The sequence below is a fragment of the Anopheles gambiae genome, chromosome 2 (assembly GCF_943734735.2).
Source record: "Anopheles gambiae chromosome 2, idAnoGambNW_F1_1, whole genome shotgun sequence".
NCBI classification, from domain to species: Eukaryota; Metazoa; Arthropoda; class Insecta; order Diptera; family Culicidae; genus Anopheles; species Anopheles gambiae.
The window spans coordinates 46,388,692-46,407,095 of NC_064601.1; the positions used below are offsets into that span (position 1 = coordinate 46,388,692).

Consider the following 18,404-nt stretch of genomic DNA (forward strand, 5'->3'; position numbering starts at 1 on the left):
AAGAACCATTTCAGTCAAGAAGATTTTTCACTTTTTTTACTTTTGCATATTGAATAACTTGTTTAATTTTTATCTTGAACCACCATCAACAATTGGTACAAAAAAAACATCATACTCTTCCCAACATCGCAACACTTGTCCATGACACTTTCTATCGAATTTCGTTATGATTTACATCCATATTATTGCCTTCAGTACATACAACCTGAAAGCACTCTTCTCATTAGGTAACTCGCCCTCTATTTGCTTCAAAACAAACAGTTTGTTGATGCAATAAGACGGGGGATGATCAACAAAAATCTGATGTAAATTCAGATTGTCAGCGATAACGTCCAAGAAGAGAGCATTAATACGCCCACCCCTAACCCCACCCCTCACAAAATGCTACAACATAAAGACTGAAAAGATGTTGGCGTGATGGGAAAGATGTTTCCCACGCGATCACTTGTTGTCTGTAGACTACTTATGGTAGAAGCTACCTGCGTGATGAACATCTCTCTGGTTCGTGATCGCATCTTGCCACGAATCTCCACGAGCGTGTCATCACGCATTCGGACATGTAAATCGGTCAGCACAACGGCCACTGTTGCTACTGTTGGGCTGATTATTGGGATAATCCACACCGTAAGATTAGAAATTCGTTGTTTTCGATTTGCAACCGGGAAACAATCGCCCCTAACGGGAACATGCTTGGTCGATATACACGGAAACCTACCGCAACGGCTCAGCTCAGCTTAATTAACCCACATTTACACATACACCCATATTCACGATCTGGAATCCGTTTACCGATATGTTAGAATTTTCCTCCCCAAGCACGCAACAAGAGCCCTCATCGCCTTATTGCCAGTTCAGTTAGCCGCTGTCTGGAACACAGACTGGAACTGCACTGGTAGTAGCGCAGACTTTCACTCACACTGCACTTCAATTCCGTTAGCCGAATGTGGTGGTCCGAGAGCACGTGGTGCACGAAGGTCTACGCCTGCTTGGATTGCATTTTCAATTGAATCAACGGTAGCAAACGAGATTGCTTCATCCAGAGTACGCCACCGACGTCCGTCGCGCTATTCTGAGCTTTGTTTTGCCTCATACACTGTGGCGTAGCCACCGTGCACTCTCCTAACGCTCGAACGATGGTGTACAGACACCGTCACTTATCCACCAGCGACTGCTCGCGCTTTGGTTTTGATCGTTGCCACAGCTGTGAAACTGGCGGGGTTACACCTTCAACCGTCTCGCGAACCTCGCGAGCATTCGCTCAATCTGTGCTACAGCCCAGTAGCGACTGGATTTCTTACCGCCGTTCCAAACACAAACACGGTGCACTTTTCGCCGGCGAAGGGAGGCAACAAGTTCTGTGTGATCACGCTACACCACTCATGAATCGAATGGAAAAGATCGAAGGAAAAGCCCAATATGGTGGTGGTGGCGCGTGTGCTTTGTCGGGCGTGGAAAATAAACAGGAAACAAACACAAGCGCGCACGCGCGCACTCAGGGCTGCCGAGCTTTGACCAAACCACTAAACCATCGCTAACCACTAAGAAGGGAGGCGGACGTATACTAGGTAACGATCAGCACACCAGTGTTATGTGATGGTTGCGGTTCTATAGTTGTGGTTTTGTTCGTAGCCGTGGTTCGATGAACCCCCACCAAATGTCGGTTTGGGTAGCTTAATTTTTAGCACATTTTTCAGCATTTCGGTGAATGGCGGAAGAAATTCTTCTGCGCTGACGGGCGCAACCTGTTAGCCATACCATTAGGTTTGCGTACGCTTTGCTCCACACTGATGCAGTCACATCAGATTTAATGAAGCGATCGAACTAATGGGACCCACGGTAGGTAATGGTTGTTTGCGTCGAAGTGAAACGGTTTGCATTTGCAGTATCTGCATGCATCTTGTCGGCAGATCTGCACCAGTTGGCTTATAAGGAATTCGACATGCATTATTCAACTAGTGCAATGATTTACTTCTACAGGATCTACGTGAAGTCAACCCACGGTGTGCTACTATTGCATAAATATTCCTTGAGCGTTCCTATGCAACGGAAGACACGTTGAATGTCTCGATAAGAGTATCAGCTCAACAGCTACAATTAATCTACAACAGAATGTCCTACAAGAACTCACACCCGTTTATCACAATAAAGATGGGAAACAACAATTTCATGGTCACTACCCTACCGTTCTGCCTACACTGCTTTACTTCACACATTGATGAAGGTTCCCAAAAAAAACCTTCCATATGGTCACTTCACTTAACATTGACCAACTAAAGCTGTAATCTCTTCAAGGTGCCTGCTGTTCATGGCTTTACCACGATTCGCACGAATTTCCAGCCCACGCTCCACACAATCAATTGTCAAACCGAGCACGACCAGACCGACCGGGATAAGGGCTATGTCAACAACTGCAGCAAACGTAGCGATTCGGCTTGCCCAAGGTTCCCTAATCGTCCCGGACTTTCGATGTTACTCATGCTTGCGCGCCTCCACTTCTTATCACGTTCAGCACGTTCGCTCACTCTCCCTCTAGATGCGTGTACTGATACCGATGCCGGCGCTCAATTGGACTTTTGGAGAGCACCCACAATCTAAACATTCCCCCTCGTAACCGTTTTTGCCCCACCGTATGTGCAATCCAATCATTCTTATCAGTGAGATAATTTTTGAAGTGCACCAACCTCCACTACCCACCGGCAATGGAACCATGTGACGCAAGGGAAAGATGTTATGATGGTCGGGCCGTTTCTGTCGTACCAACAGCACATGCAGCAAGCTGTGGACGGTGGCCAAGGTTTGCTGACCCAGCTCACATGGTCTCTAAATTCGACACCTTAACCTGCTTCCCGTGGGATGAGAAGAATGGACCCTAGCGCCTAGCTACTGGAATGTAACGTCCAAAAAAGCAAAACCCCATTCATTAGCTAAGAGGCGCGTTAGTGCCAGAAACCAAGCTGCCCTGCAGACATGCAATCCTATTCGATTGCCATGGCGATAACAGCGACCCAACACAATCAGTCTCCAGCTATGTTTTCCCAAGTTTTGTTTTGGGCCATCTGTCAAAAGATGATTAATTCATTGGGTCCCACCCGCCCGTCGGTGGGTGAAGTGAAGCTTGGCCGCTGCCGTGAGAAGACGCCGCGGGTCAGTCAACACCTACAACAGTGCTGCTGACGGGGCAAGCGAACTCATTTATGGCAACTGGGAATAATAATTACAACACAAATTTACGACAAGACATTAAATTGTTTTTTTTCTTCTATGTACATCTGCTTTACAAATTTGTGAACACTACTAGCCTAGTGGCTACTGGAACTGCCAACGGTACCAAACATTTCCAACGATTCATGCAACATGCAAGAGCACCAGATGTTTTTTTAGGAAGAAGCTATAGAATGATTTAACAATCTCAAAAAGAAAATTTCTTTTCTGGTATGTTTGGTGATTGTTACAGTTTTAAAACCGCTAGACCAAATACTAGCAATCGCATTTAATTAAAAGTCTCATAAATCATCCTACCCCTGCTTCATTTCCTACACCCTCTGCATAGATAGATTCAAATTCCGGCACGGAAACATTCTAATGCTTATTGTTTGGCGTACAATCCACAGATGCCGACACCGTAACACGATCCTCCACCTGTCCGAGGCCCATGCTGCGTGGCGATCGTTAATCCTACTATGTGAGCTTTTGACAGCGCACGAGCAGCAAATCCACCTACCCCAATGGATGAGAACTATTTTGCAGTGCTCTTGTCGAACCGTGTAGGCTTTGTTTTCTCAGCTTCGACATCTACCAGCCCAAGTTTCCCAACATCCCAGAACAACGAGCTAACCACCGGGCAGAAACACCACACCACGAATCCCCAGGCCACTTCCGAGCGGCGGCACAGAATGTGACAAAAGCGATAGGCCGCAAACACACTCACGCGCCTTCCCCAAAAGCATTCCTCCTTCAGCCAAGGGTTCTGTTGGGAAAAAAATGTGCAACGCGCCCGGTTCAAGGGTAGAACTAGACGACCTGGGCAAAGCACATAACCGCCCGCCACTGGCAGGGCGACAGAGTTTGCAACACACTACTCCGCACACTGCAAACCGCACATGCTTGCGCGCACCTGGGTGTAGTTGTATCGATGGAATTATTATGATATACACACGGAGGCGACGTGCCATGCTAGGTTGTTTCGTGCCGATGTGTGGCTGTGATTATGAAACAAGCACGCGCAACGACTTCAGCCCGACCGACGGGAGTGATAGGCGACATGAACTAGGCTCCAATTCTCCATCGATTGGTAAAACTGTGCGCTGTGCGGTGGAAAAACGTTCCAACGGGAACCGATGTCCGGCGGGTTTGGTGTAGGTCTCCCTAAGGTTTCCACTCTATAGCCATCTGTTGTGTGACCTGATTTTTCGCTCCACTCTCCGCGTGGAAACAGTTTGTGCCGGTGTGTCGCTGTTATTATGACCCAAGCACAGTCCCAGGAGCGGTGCACACAAGTGGAAAAAAGTAGATCAATTTTCCTGCAGCGAGTTCTGGTTCGGGCGAACCGGTTTTCACGGTTGCACTGGCCTATGACGCTGCGGATGAATTCCTCTACGCGTGAGAGGAAAACTTCAGCGATGCTAGTTGATCTCGGCAATGTTTAAAACAAATTATTTCCTGCTTGCAAGAAATATGCACTGCTGAGCTATTGAAAAGGATTGTGAGCAATTCTTAACACTCATGTATCTTTCTCTAATACGTCAATTTTAACACACAAACCAAACGGTGGTAATAGATCAAGCTCTTGCTTTCTAGTAGCTTCTTCGCACCCCTTATGGTAGGAATTGCAACGGCACAACAGACGCGCTGTCCGGAAACAACAACTTCTTGCGCTCCGGATGAACTAACAGTCCGCTCACTATGCGCGTCAAAGTAGACGCCAAATGGTTTGCGGCCATGAGGGCAAGAAAAAGGAAAGATTGTGACGTTAGTTACGACGCTCCGATGCAATTCCATTTCCAAACGATAGTAAACTGTTGCTTGACATTGGACCCGTTTTGCTGAGAGGATGCGATGAAACGACTTCTTGCAGTTGGTTTTTCTTCCTCCTCTATCTTTCCATTAACTAGGTCGCTGCTGCTGCTTTGGAGGGCATTTTGCAACAACTTTCTGCGAAGTTCTTGGTAATCTCACCTGGAACCAAACACAGAGAGAGAGAGGAAGTAATAGATGATAGTTTTTATTATGGCAAGTAGCAAAAGTCAGCTTAAATTCCAAGCTGATCGTAAAGGGAGTTTTGAACTGAAATGGGGAATGGAGAAAACCTTGAATTACAAATCAAAAGTTATTTCAATATGTAAAGCTCATTTGCTTGAGGTTTGGTTTGCCCTATTCTGCTTTGTTGAGTACTTATGCTTACAACAACGATCACCTCTTCTATGACTATCAAGAAAGAAAAAACCTTAAGTTTTCTATTCATTACAATTTGTTTTTATTTTTCTTACCCAGCACCAAAAAAACGCTAACAACCCATCGTTTGTCATAGTAATCGTTTACTTCCCTAGTTGTTCACACGTTGTTCAAAACTTAACTGCATTCGAGTGATGCAACACTATGTTGTCCGATCCTCCATACCTTTATGTGTCATGCAAACCTTCATTTTTTGCATTATTATGTACAACACACAGCGTAACATGCACGTCACACATGCCTTTAATACCGGGAGGAGGCACACAATGGTATGGTTTCTTGTCAAGTTGTAGCTTGCCGCCTCCCGTTTACTATCACCATCCATCGTACACGAATCCACGCCAGTCTGTTTCCTAAAATTGAAGCTACCCATTAACGCTGACAGCATACAACCAATGGCCAAAGATTAAAGCTGCAAGCGTCCATTTTCGTTTCTCTTTAACACGACACAATCTTTGAAAAATGATGAAAATGTACACGAGGTGTGAAAAAAAAACAAGTAAAGCTTAACAAAAAGTAGTACTAATCACAAATATCGGTTGCTTGAGGGACGAAGAAGTTGCTACTAAAGACACCAGTAAAAACGCGGGAAAGGCGGAAGCTATCTCAATCGTAGGAAGGGTTATATGAAAATGAAAGTGAGTGTTGTTTTTTTTCATCGAATTTCTGCAAATTTTTCAAACAAATGAGCAAGAGGTTTGCTTTATGTGAGTAAAAAACTGTACATAATGTCTTGTGTCACTATGTAAAGCTATTGTTCCCACACAATTGAATCGATCAACCAAGCCTATTCTTGAGAGTTCATCGTCACAGTTGTTTATTTAGCTAGTGATCGGTTTTTCGTTCCAGCATTCCAGCATTCCAGCACAGAGTACCAACAACCAATCCCCATAGTTTAAAGTTTAACTCTTTCTTTGTCAATCAGGATTTTTTTGGGGTGAAGTAAATTACACCTTCAGTCACTTACCAAAATAAAGGCAGTTGCAGCAGGAAAGGTAAAAAAATATGCTTCACTCGAACGGTCTCTCGAACGTTGTCTCTGTCTGGCTAACGACATCGGCTTGCTTAACCAACGTGGCAAACACACGCCCAGAAGCGGTAATGGCCCAACCTCCAGGCAACCCATGCAAAAGCTCGGTTGACAGCACAAATGGTTGTTTAAGCATCTTGGTTAATCCCATGCCGCAGGGTGTGTTGCTGCCACGCGTTTAATCGCAACCGAACAACCGATTTGCTTGCCCAATTCCCTCTCGGTGTCGTCGTGCTCAACTACTGCGGTACGGTAATAGATGAGGTAGCCCTACTGAGCTTAGTATACATACATACAGCAAATCTATTCCACTTCCCAACATCTTCATTCACTGCTCCAATCCGAATCCGAAGAGATTGATTTTTTGGGGTTCTTTGTTTCCGTTTAGTAGACTAAACAAATGTTGACACATATATCTGTGGAAACAGTAAAGCAAATAGTGAAATTGGTTCCGTTCAAACTCAACAGCAGACCATGGCATGGAAGTACTTTTCCCAGCAATTTCCGGTTCCGAATTCCTCCAAACGAAGTCGAAAAACGAAGTAAAAGTGACACGGTTCGATCGCAGCAGAACTTCGAGGGTAAACGAATCAAAATGGGCTCAATCGATCATGCGTCTGCAATCGGGGACATTGCATATATCATCCCACACAGGCAAGCAGCACACTTTCGTGTCACGGAAGTCTCAAACCCAAACACGAAACCCGGGCGACCCGGTCACCGAAGGACACCGGTTAGTGTATCGCCGGTTCTCAGGACTGCTCTGCTTCGAAGTGCTCTCATTTGTTTCCCAAGCCATGCACAATCGATAGAATGGAAGGCCATGTGATAGACATTGCTGGAATGGAAATTTCCACCCACCAACACAGCATATGACGCCCCCCGAAAAAGTGGGCAAAGCAAAAAGGAAGATCAAGTAAAAAACAGCAGACAAACCATTCCGAATGCAACACGCAAACGCGATAAGCGCCATGATGACATGAACGCCTACCGAGCGTTAGTCGGTATTGGTAAGAGAGTGTAACGGCCACCAACTCCGGAGCCCGTTTTTTGCAAAAAAATAAAAACACTCTCGCTGTACAGAAGGTTGATTATTTCATCATTTCACTGAAAATACACTTGACGTGCGCTCTAACGGGAGGGAGGAAAAAAAGACCAGTACCCGATTCCCTCTACACTCCCCACCCGCGATGTGGTTGTACTACGACGACCCAGATCTAAAAGCTTTTATGTGCTGCCACGGTATAAGCTGCGTGTTTTGTGAACGGGGGAGGATGTTACACAAAAACTGTGCTTTTTGTTCGTGTCTGGTGAAGGTCTCGGCAAGAAAAAGGATTTCCTAATGTCCAAGTCGGATGAATAATGGTGTGGCGCTATCCGTCCACTTTGGCGATGCCCTTCAATCGCTGCCGTACCAGTCACCAGTCAAATTTGGTGAGCTGGCACACCATAAAAGAAAAGCTTCACCCGATAGGATCAAAAAACTTGCCCCAACACAATGCAACTGATACAGAATCTAAAAAAACGACCCCCAAAAACCAGCGCTCGAAAAATGGTTTTGAGTTACAAAAACACAATTGCATGTAGGCGCCGCATTGTGTTGGTCAGTGAAAAACACGAGCGCACGGGTTTACAGGACGTTTCCATTCACGTGTTCTTTGCCTCATGTTTTAAGTATCCCCTAGCCAGAAAGGTCTTATCTACAGGGACGTGCTTTACCGGTTAATCATGCTACAGATCAGGTCACGCATTTCTCTGCGTGCGTCCCTTGGGTTTGCGTTCTTTCAGCAAAAATAGTTGGCGAATTTCTTCGCAATGTGGTAGAAACAAACGATATCTTAAACAGTTATTCGCCTTATCGCGGAAGCCACCCAAAGTTGGAATCGAGTATGTGATACAACACGTTCTTAACATGCCACTTTTGACGCTGGAAAGAAAATTCCGGAGTTGCAAAAATTTTCGTGCTGTCATTTTTACAACATCCACTTACGCAAGAATTTAGAACAAAGAATATGTCCAGACACGAACAAGGAAGACACGGGGGATGCCACAATCCATCGCTCCGGCGAGAAGGGGCGCGCGTACTTACGCAATCGTAAATTTGTGCAAAAATGTCTGTTATGCTCGTTTCACTTCCGCGATAGCCTTGCGATAATGAGTCTGTCTTGGTGTCGGAGAATTTCTAATGCCTCCTAATGCCGTTTCCAAGTGGTACCAACACCGACCTTCGCATCTTTTTGAATCCCGGACGGGGCGACAATGATCGCTCTAAATTGGACGGAATTATCCTCAATCGAGCTCGCTGCCGGAGAAAGATCAGCACATTGGAGTGCAAAGTGTGCCCGCCCGGCATATCAGTATAAAACCTGTACTGATAGCGTGCGGACGGAATGGTTACTCGGCGACCAACGATGTCGATCCGCAGATCCGAACGGATACGGTGTGTAACCCTGCTGGTGCCGCTGCTGCTGGCGCTCTTCCTTGCGGCTGTCCCGACTGCCAGTGCCCATCAGTGTTTCTGTGGTGTGCGCCGAGCGCAGAACGAAACGATCTACCCGGACGTACCGATCGAACCGGGCGAGTGGCCATGGCACACGCTCATCTACTATTGGTCCGGCTCGCGGCTTGACCCACCGGCCAAAATCTGCGAGGGTGCACTCATCGACGAGCGGTTCGTGCTGGCCGCGGCCCACTGTCTGACCGTGCGCGGCAGTTCCGATGGCGAGCTGTTGCCCTCGGATCAGCTCGTTGTGCACGTCGGCGTTGTGTCGGTGCAGCAGGATAACGAGCGCTCGCGACGGTTCCAAGTGCGCAATGTCACGGTGGAAGATGAGTCGGACCTGGCACTGATCGAGCTGCAGCTAGGTGAGCCGCGAACCGCCGTACCGAAGCTGATGCGCGATTCGAGTGCCTCCAGCGACGAGGATGGCAGTGGCGTTGGTGTCGATGTGTCGGAAAATTTGCTGCCAGTGGTGGCTGATAGTGGCGGTTGGAAACCAATTCCAGTGTGTCTGGTCGATGCACTCGATCTGACCACCCTGTATGGCACGGAAATGTACATACTGAACCAGAGCCAGCGGAATCGCCTGGGGGGCTATGAGCCGGTACGGTTAATACTGAACGAATTTCTGCTCTGCTCCGGATCTACGCTCGCCATGAAGTCACGGTCGATCAATGGAACGACCGTTTCCTTCACCATCAAAGGTAAGTCCCGGGGCGGGGTGTGCTGGAAACTTTAGCCCAACGACTCACTCGCTCTGCTTTTAGATCTCAACCTACCGAGCAACGATAGGGGCACGGCACTATACTTCAAGCACCAGGGCACGTGGAGCCTGCTCGGCTTTACCGTGTCCCGGGCCAGCCGCCAATGGACGCCCGGTTCCGTCTGTCTGCCGAACGATATCATTTCCTTCGATTGTCTCTATCCGGCACTGGACTGGGTGATGGAAAACTTTGGCGACACCAACAGCTAGGGCTACGGATGGTGGAAAAGTGCTATTGTGTGTGGGTTTTGGACCGACCGATCGGTCGGTACTGGTGCTTGCCGCCCAAAGCCTCTGGTGAAACAATAAATAGCGATTGTGCCATGCGGAGGGTCGCTATACCACTCGGTCGCTAAAGATCTTCAATGTGTCTGCAGACGACTTCCTGCTTCCGAACGGTGACTATTTAGATGGAATTTCTTGACTCGCCAAACACGGGGGTTGGGCATTTCTATGTCTGTATGTTCGACCGTTCCCAGCTTGCCTCCCAAAACCTGTGTCCGAAAACGGAAATGCAAATTTCTCTTTCAATTATTTGACCGTCCGCGTTCGGCTTTTCGCTTTTCGTTGCTTCTCGAGCTTTCGAACACGTTACGGAGTGGATTAGGCCGGAGGGCCGGCACTTGTACAATGCTGTTGGTCGAACCGGTTGGATGGTTTTGGGGTTTAGTTTGAATCGCTTCCACTTGCACCTTCAACCCGTGAACTATTATTTTCATTAAAGGGACTACCGGATAAGTAGCTGCGAGAAAGTCAAGATTGTACTATTTCTGCTCCTCAGTTCTCACGATGAAACATTTAAGACCAGTAAATGTTAGATTTCAGCTGCCACTTAAGCAAACAGTTTAATGAAATTTTTCGGGTTTCACGACTATTATTTAAAAACAAAATTTTATACCTAACCCTTAATTATTTGCAACAATAATTGATGTTATTTGAAGTGTACAACAATTCCAACAACAACATACATAAGTCATCGTCGATGAAGACAGAAACCCCGGAAGACGAGCAAAAAACGCCCCTCTTCAAACGGCCCATCATAAACAATCGATAATGGCGAAGGCAGACGACGGCCCGCCGGCACGACGGCTATCGTGTAGAGCGTTTCCGCTAACTGTTTTTCCCATCAGAACCGCCCAGCAGAACGCAAAACGCAAACATGAGGCCGGATGTGGTTAAGCTACCTAAAGCTATCTATCGAACAAGAACGGTAACAAAGCGAACCAATGGTAAAGGCACAAAATATGTTTAGCCAATTTTGCTAACCTGCGCACGTAATGGAATGCGCAAGATAACGTCGCACGAATTGTTGCGCACTCACCGAAGGGAAAGAATACGCACTTGTTGAGCTTCTTATCGATGAGCGAGAACATTAATGGGGTAGAAAAAGATAAACAAAAAAGCATGCAGTTATGTATTTGCTCAGTTAGCTTGCTTCCGTGAAATTATCACACGGGCCCCCGGGTCAGACACACTGTAGCCCGATGTCACGATCGGTTTTTACTATCTACTTATCGGTCGTTATCGAACGAGCGATATGCATTTTGCACTGTACAAATGTGCAATTCTTTGTGTGAGTGTATGAGCGGGTGTGCAACTCACATGTTGATTTCTTAATGCATTTTTCTGATGGATTTCTCTCGCCGAAGAATTAACAATGGTAAATATCTTTACCAGCCAGAGGCAAAAATACAAAACTTGAAAAAGCTCCACCGACCGGGTTGGAAGTTTTTCTTGGTTGACCATTTTTTATCTTTTTTTAAACAATTACCCACAGTGTGCCTTCTTCAACTTCCTTGATAGACGTTATTCAGCCAGCCGTTACGTCGGTATGACTCACCCTGAAGCTCATATCGTCTCGTATCGTTGTATCTGCGTCTCTACCTTCCGCGTTTGTTTCATGTGCCTTTTTTTGTTGGTTTTCTTCCCCCATCAGTCGAACTTCCCCGAACAGCTTTCGCTCTCTTTGATGCTTCTTGCTTAATTTTGCGCACACACATTTATTCATCTCGTAACTGCTCTCTCGATGCACAATAAAATGCAAACTTCCCAATGCCTGCAAATGTACGGTTTGATGAACGCGGCGAATGCACATGGGACGCCGATCTGACGCAAATATCAAGCGGCATAGCGTTGCACACGTGTTACGCTACGGCGCACACAGCAGATGCGGCCACTAGCTTCGCGTAAACTCTAGAAGGCAGTGAAACGTGTTGGGAAGAAAACGAACTATACTGTAGCTGTTCTCGCCCACAATGACAAAGAAGCAATGTGCATTTTTTAAGTGTTTGTGGTTTATTGTGACTATTATTTGCTAATCCGTGCTAGAAATAGTTGCAAACATGTTTTATGTCTAGTAAAATAAGAATGAAGAGTCTTTTGTATTATTACCCAGAACGAATCACCCAGAAGAACTACTGAACATAATATACCTAATTAAATATGAACGGCGGAAATAGACAAATAAGACGAAATACTCGACGGCGAATAAAACGAAATAGGAAGATTTAAAAAAAACATACTGAATCCAAAATCAGGTATCTACGTTAACCTATATTTATGTTCTCATGATTCATATCCATCAATTTTAAGCTTCCCAACAACGGACGGAGCTCCTTCTTGGAAGTAACAACGCAAAATAACAAAAAAATCCTTGATCCTAACTCAACGTTGAAAACGATTGTGCACAAAATATTTCAAAGCATATAAACCTTTTCTTATTAACTAAGAATCAATTTATTTCTTCTATCTACGTCCACTTTATTCAAAAGATTCTACTTTGATGAAATCATTTCCATTTCTTCGTACGTATCACTGAACACGGGATATTTTCACAAAGCAATTTAGCCAAATACTGTGCAATAAAGTCATTTATGGTGAGTTTCAATGATGCCACAGACTTTACCAATCTTACCATAAAAGGAAAGCAACGAAACATGTCTGTTGACCCTAAAATATCAGACCTTCTACAATGCATGCCAATTTCTGTTCAAGGCCAAGGTAGAGTAGATATAATGAAATAACTACTACTATCACCATCACTTCGCATTTCGCATTCAGAAGAACACCTTTAACAAATATGCATTAGGAAACCTTTTCCAAAACTGAAAACTTACCGAAATCTTTCTTTCTTCGATGCCGTCGGCGGTTCCTCTAAGAGGCACAACACAGTTCCACAGGTTCGTCACTTGCAGTCGCTTCGCACGATGAAGTCTATTGATCGAGTTATTGCTGGAGAATAACTCTTGAAATCTGTACACCAAAGAAAAACACTGTTCTTCAACACTGACCACCCAATAAAACCACTTTACACAGCCTCCTGAATGAGTTGTTTTAACCTATAACTACCCTAAAAATAATAAAATTATTTAAATTAAAAACTACATTCATCACAAAATCCTCCTTTTTTGTGTTATGAACGCACGGCGGCTGAAGCTTTCGAGTCGATCGTACGATCAAAACAACAACGCTTAATGTCACCACTACCAACGCACAGGGAAGCCGCTACACAACCCTGTAGCTTTTTATGTATGGTCATTCATGACGAAGGCACGTAGCCTCAGTTGCGCATAATGTTGCCGTACGCATAGCAAAACCGAGCGAACGTATCCGTAGGAGAGCGAATGTAGAGTAAGGAAACGATAGAAAAAATCATTAAACTGAACGTCATAGAATAAGCTCGTCGCATTAAAGCTTGTCTATCTCACACAAACATCGATCGCAGGATAATCTTGCAACACTCAAAACTGGCAAGCGCGCGCACGCACACACACCAACACTTCACCATGTTTCTATACGCACTGTTTAGCATAAGAAAGGTAGCTGAAGCACCAACACCATCAACATCACAGCCCTGCAAGCCACGATCATGCACGGGAACAACCGAACACGATTAAGATTTCACTGTTTATTGCTCAACGCGTCCTGAGGTACGGCACTACTACTACATATTAAACCTTTGCAATGACAGAGACACCAGCATCTACAGCAACAAAACCACCCTTAACCAGCAACCGTGTGAAAGGGGATGATGATGATTCATGAACGGGGGTTTGTTTGTGTTGACACAGTCTCACAAACTCATCTATCGAAGCAGTGTTCATGAGTGTTTCTTTTTTTTGCGTTTGCTTCGGGGACTGTTCGCTCGTGATCACTTTCGAATTGCGACGATCCATACTATTGTTGTTGTTGTTGTTGTCGTCCCCCAAAAAACGTCACCAAAATGTCATCAATGGGCGACTGGTGGCATTGACAGATTCTTGGTCGCGTTGGGCCAACATCGTCGTCGTGGTCGTCATAGCCACCGTAGGGTGAAACACACTGGGAAACGCACACCACTACCACGATGAGACACACGCAACAACACAACACTTCACCTCATCGACGGGGAATGCCGTTCCAGCACATGGTTTATTCGGGTGGGAGGTGTTGGGAATTTCCTTCACACCCGCTTCGCTCATATGCTGCTGCTTTTGTCAACGAATGTTTTCTTAGGCAAGCGAACACTTCCTTCTTTCACTAAACTCAAACATATTGAACGGCAGACGGTTTTCGCGACTCATACACACATTGTCTGGGGACTGTTTCGGTCACTCTGTATTGGCTGTTCGTTTGTTCATTTGCACTTTTTAAGGTTGTAGAGAACCCCGTTGCTTTAACACCACAATCAATTAAGGTTTCACTAAAATCCAATTCATTTTTAGCAGCACAATTAAACCGACGAAGCGTTTTTTGCAGCATATAACTTGCAGAGGTATGGATTATTCGTTTTGACCTCCCAATGTGTCCCGCTTTGCTTAGCAACGCTTGCTAGTACAAATCTCGCCCGTTAGTTTCAACACAACACAGCAAAACGGTATACGAACCCGCAGCACACTACTAACTAACTCTGACGCGGCCACTACCGACGTACGTCCGTCTTTCTAGGCAGCGAAGTATCGAATGAATCCGAACGGAATGAATGGAAACAAGTGCAGCAACTGCGCGCGGCGCCTGTGCTGGATGGGAGAAGTTTCTTTTTTTCTCGTGTGTAGGTAGCATACGGTGCCAGGCATGTCAAACCCGCGTAGTGGTGGTGTAATGTTAGCGGTGTTAGTGTAATAATTATGTTCAAACAGCTGGTTGAGTAAATCCAAAACAAAAAAATATGTACCAAATACAAAATCTATTCCTATTTTTTAAATACACATAATATTGAAAAAAATTAAAAACGATCTTTTTATTTTACAAATTAATTTTAAAAGTTTCCATTCTGCTTTCCAACAGAAACTTTTTATGTGTAGGCAGCTTTGTTTGAAAATAGTTTTTTAGTTTTCAATCTACCTTTGTTAATTGAAAAACGAGCTATACTTTTGATTGTGCAAATTTGTTATATACAAAATATGTATCTTCAAGATGTTTTGATTAAAACCAATAATGAATAATTACTTTTATTGTTGATTGTTGTATTACAAAATCCAGTGTTCGACGCCAGTATTAGATATAAAAATCAACGTCCCAACGTGGTACCGATCTCGGTGGTTTCATAATACAGGTGTCCCCCGAGATACGACTGTATTTGGGACCGAAAAAAATCCTAAAGCATGGCGTAAGTTGAAATAGTCGTACGTCGAATATTTGTATATATAAAGTTTATAACCGAAACTGAAGATTTGGAATCTATGAAATCGTATATTTTATTTAAAATAATGTACGATAGTGTATTAATTTTCCTCCAATATGTTTGTAACGGTTATCTGCTCATAAATTCTAAAAATAAGTCAATTTCGTCTCAATGACAACTTTTAACTGTCAAAATCAAAAGTGTCGTAACTCGAGGGGGTCGTAACTCGGGGGACGCCTGTATGGTAATTATGTACAGTCTGTTCCCGAGTTACGCGGTTTCTGCGTTCCCGACGAATCCGCGTAACTCGAATATCCGCGTAAGTCGAATTTCACATTTTTGACTGAAATACTATTTATTACTCGGATTTTTTTATTTAATTAAGTAGCTTTATACACTTTATTATTTATTTGATATGATTCGTGCAGAAAACTCTAATATTTCTGGCTTTTAAGCGGTTTCAATTTGTTAGCAAAAATGCAATGCATACCGAACTTGAAGCAAATTGTACTGATTTGACATGTGATCTGTCAAATTTAGAAATCCGCGTATCTCCGAATCCGCGTAAGTCGAGAACCGTGTAACTCGGGAACAGACTGTATAACAATAACAAACTGTTGTATGTATAAATAAACGAACCAGTCCTTTAAATCAGTAAGAGGGGATAGATTGTAATCCGACATTTGTATTCATTAACAACTTACAATAGTTCATTGGATTCATTCAACCCACTTCAATCAATTACTAAAAACTTAAACTATGTACTTCGCGTACGTTAGAAGAAGTTGTTTGACACGCCAGATAAAGAGACCTATATCCGTTAGATAGAAAGAGAAAGACCGAACCGACAAGTATACACTGAGATACAGACACCATCCGCTTGCCGTGAGCTTTTGGGAGAGAACGAATGTTTGTGACGTTCGAGTGAGAGAATAAGCAAACAAAATAGCTGGCTATACACTAATCTGTAGATGTATTTCAGTCCAGCTGGATTATTATAAAACTTATTTTGTTGTTGTTCCAATGCAACGATACGGAGTAATAGATAAAATAGTAAAATAATAGATATAAAATCTATATGAATAGTTAAATTTAATTTACAGTTAAACCTTCTTTCCTGAACAGGATACGTTTGTATTTTCTTATATCATTCGAATCGGCTGCATTCAGGTGCAATTTGCATTACACTATGAAATCGTGCAAACCTAGCGCAGAGCTCAATAAAAAAAAAAGAGCGCACACCATACCATTTCCATCAAATTCGCGCATTTCTCCCAGCTCCATCTTGGCCTCGGTTGGAAAACACTTGTAAGTTCCATTCCTCTTATTAGTTCACTCATTATCCACTTTCGATCGAAAAGGTGGAGGAGGTTATTTTTGCTTGTTTGCCCACCATCTTCACCATCGAACGCCCAAAAAGTGGTGTGTGTGTTTGTTCGCCCGTATTCCATCTCCTCCATCTCCACCAGCAGCAAGGAAACGGAGAAGGAAAAGAGCAGTGAGCTATGCTATGTTTTCCCTCCAGATTCGTTTCACTTTTTCCCGCTACGTTGCCTCCGGGAGAGATTTTGGGCAGCGTGAGTGGCCGGCCAACGCTTCCGATTCGGTGCAGCAGCATCATCTTCAAGGCATCAAGCACAACTGACCTGATTAAACTTCGCCCAGTCAACTCGTTAAATTAATGCGCAAGCATTAAACACATAAAACCCGGCCGACCGGCCGGCTATTTGGAGGATGCAGCCAATGCTACCAACTGAAGCTAGTTCCTTGCGAGCATTTGCGCTGCAAGCCGTAGCGCAAGACGAAGACGGGCCAATAATTTTAAACAGCCAAAAAATGCTATGACGATGGCAAGGAAGTAGGAAACCGGCTTAATGTTTCATTCATGACGTAAGTAAAAGTACGAATTTTCACGAAAATCATCCCATATCACCCCCTCTCGAATGGTACAGTCAGTGGTTGAACATATGAAATCAAGCGCTTGCCCCAATAAGCAGCACAGGCAGCAGCACGCACGGAATACGCTCACGGTGTGCATTATTTTGGGCTTGTAAAGTTGTAAACATTAATTGTCCCCTTTGGTTGGTCCGTCGTCACCGTGGGTTTGAAGGCTTCTCGATATTGGTGGCCAGTATCGTGCCAGCGAGCGGGATGAAGATGAACCAATAAAATTGATCTGCCTCGGTGGGTCTGCCTTGGTGCAAACTTTCGATTCCTAACCGCGGGATGTGTAGTTGAGAAAGTAAAAAACACACACACACGTGTATCTCACGTGGAGTTGGACTAGTTTTTTTAACAGCCTTTCGTCACATTTCAGAAAAGTCGATTGCCGCATGATGTTGGAGCAGTTTTAACCGACTTTGATCGAATTTAAATTGATTACTTTCCCGTTTTATTGGATGTGCGATGGGGCTGCAATAATGGCTTTACTCCCCTTCTTTTACGGTCACACGATTTTTTTCTTCCTCTTTACGGGTCAAATATGTTATTTGTCTATCATCCCTAGTAGTAAATTGTAAATTAGTACTGTATCCATAAAATACCGTTTTAAACAATGCTTTGGTGTTTTGGATATACGCATATTGTTTGTGTTACTTAAATTTAACATTGTTTTACTACCATTAAAAATATGTGTTATTAAATGTGTCTTTTGGATCAATTTTAGATGAACCACGAAACTAGCAATCTTTTTCAATTCGCGAAATATAAATTTCTGGAATTTTTTTTTAACAATTGGATGATTTTGTACAGTTAATTTTTTTCAGGATATGTACTTCCACAACTTTATACTTAGAATATATTATTTTAGTTCTCATATTTTCTGTACTCTTTACATTTTTTTAAATTTTCCTAGCAATTTTCAATGTTTAGTAGCTTTAAAATCTGCACATTTTTTATCTACAATATAGCAGACATTGCATTTAAATCCCATCTTCACCCACGAGTAAATATCTTCCTTCCAAACGACACACTTTTAATGACTTGCATAATGTTGCACCGTTTTCACTCACTCACCGAATTAAAAAACGTCCACTGTTCGCCGTCCCAAACGCACACG

General features: G+C 44.1%; 2 protein-coding genes across 4 annotated transcripts in view; one reads left to right on the forward strand and one right to left on the reverse strand.

Moving 5' to 3' along the window:
• Positions 1-14,720, reverse strand: part of LOC1278795 (serine-rich adhesin for platelets) — a 36,035-nt gene extending 21,315 nt beyond the window's left edge. For all 3 annotated transcript variants that reach the window (XM_061641240.1, XM_061641238.1, XM_061641239.1), the window contains exons 1-2: positions 14,610-14,720; positions 12,861-13,093 (exon numbers count right to left, since the gene is read on the reverse strand). The gene's annotated coding sequence lies outside the window, so the exon portion shown is untranslated. The remainder of the gene's footprint in view (positions 1-12,860; positions 13,094-14,609) is intronic.
• Positions 8,828-10,110, forward strand: LOC1278796 (serine protease 33). Its single transcript, XM_318428.6, has 2 exons — positions 8,828-9,685; positions 9,749-10,110. Exons 1-2 carry the CDS (start codon positions 8,872-8,874, stop codon positions 9,952-9,954), a joined length of 1,020 nt encoding a protein of 339 aa, XP_318428.6. The 5' UTR covers positions 8,828-8,871; the 3' UTR covers positions 9,955-10,110.
• Positions 14,721-18,404: the final 3,684 nt, after the last annotated feature.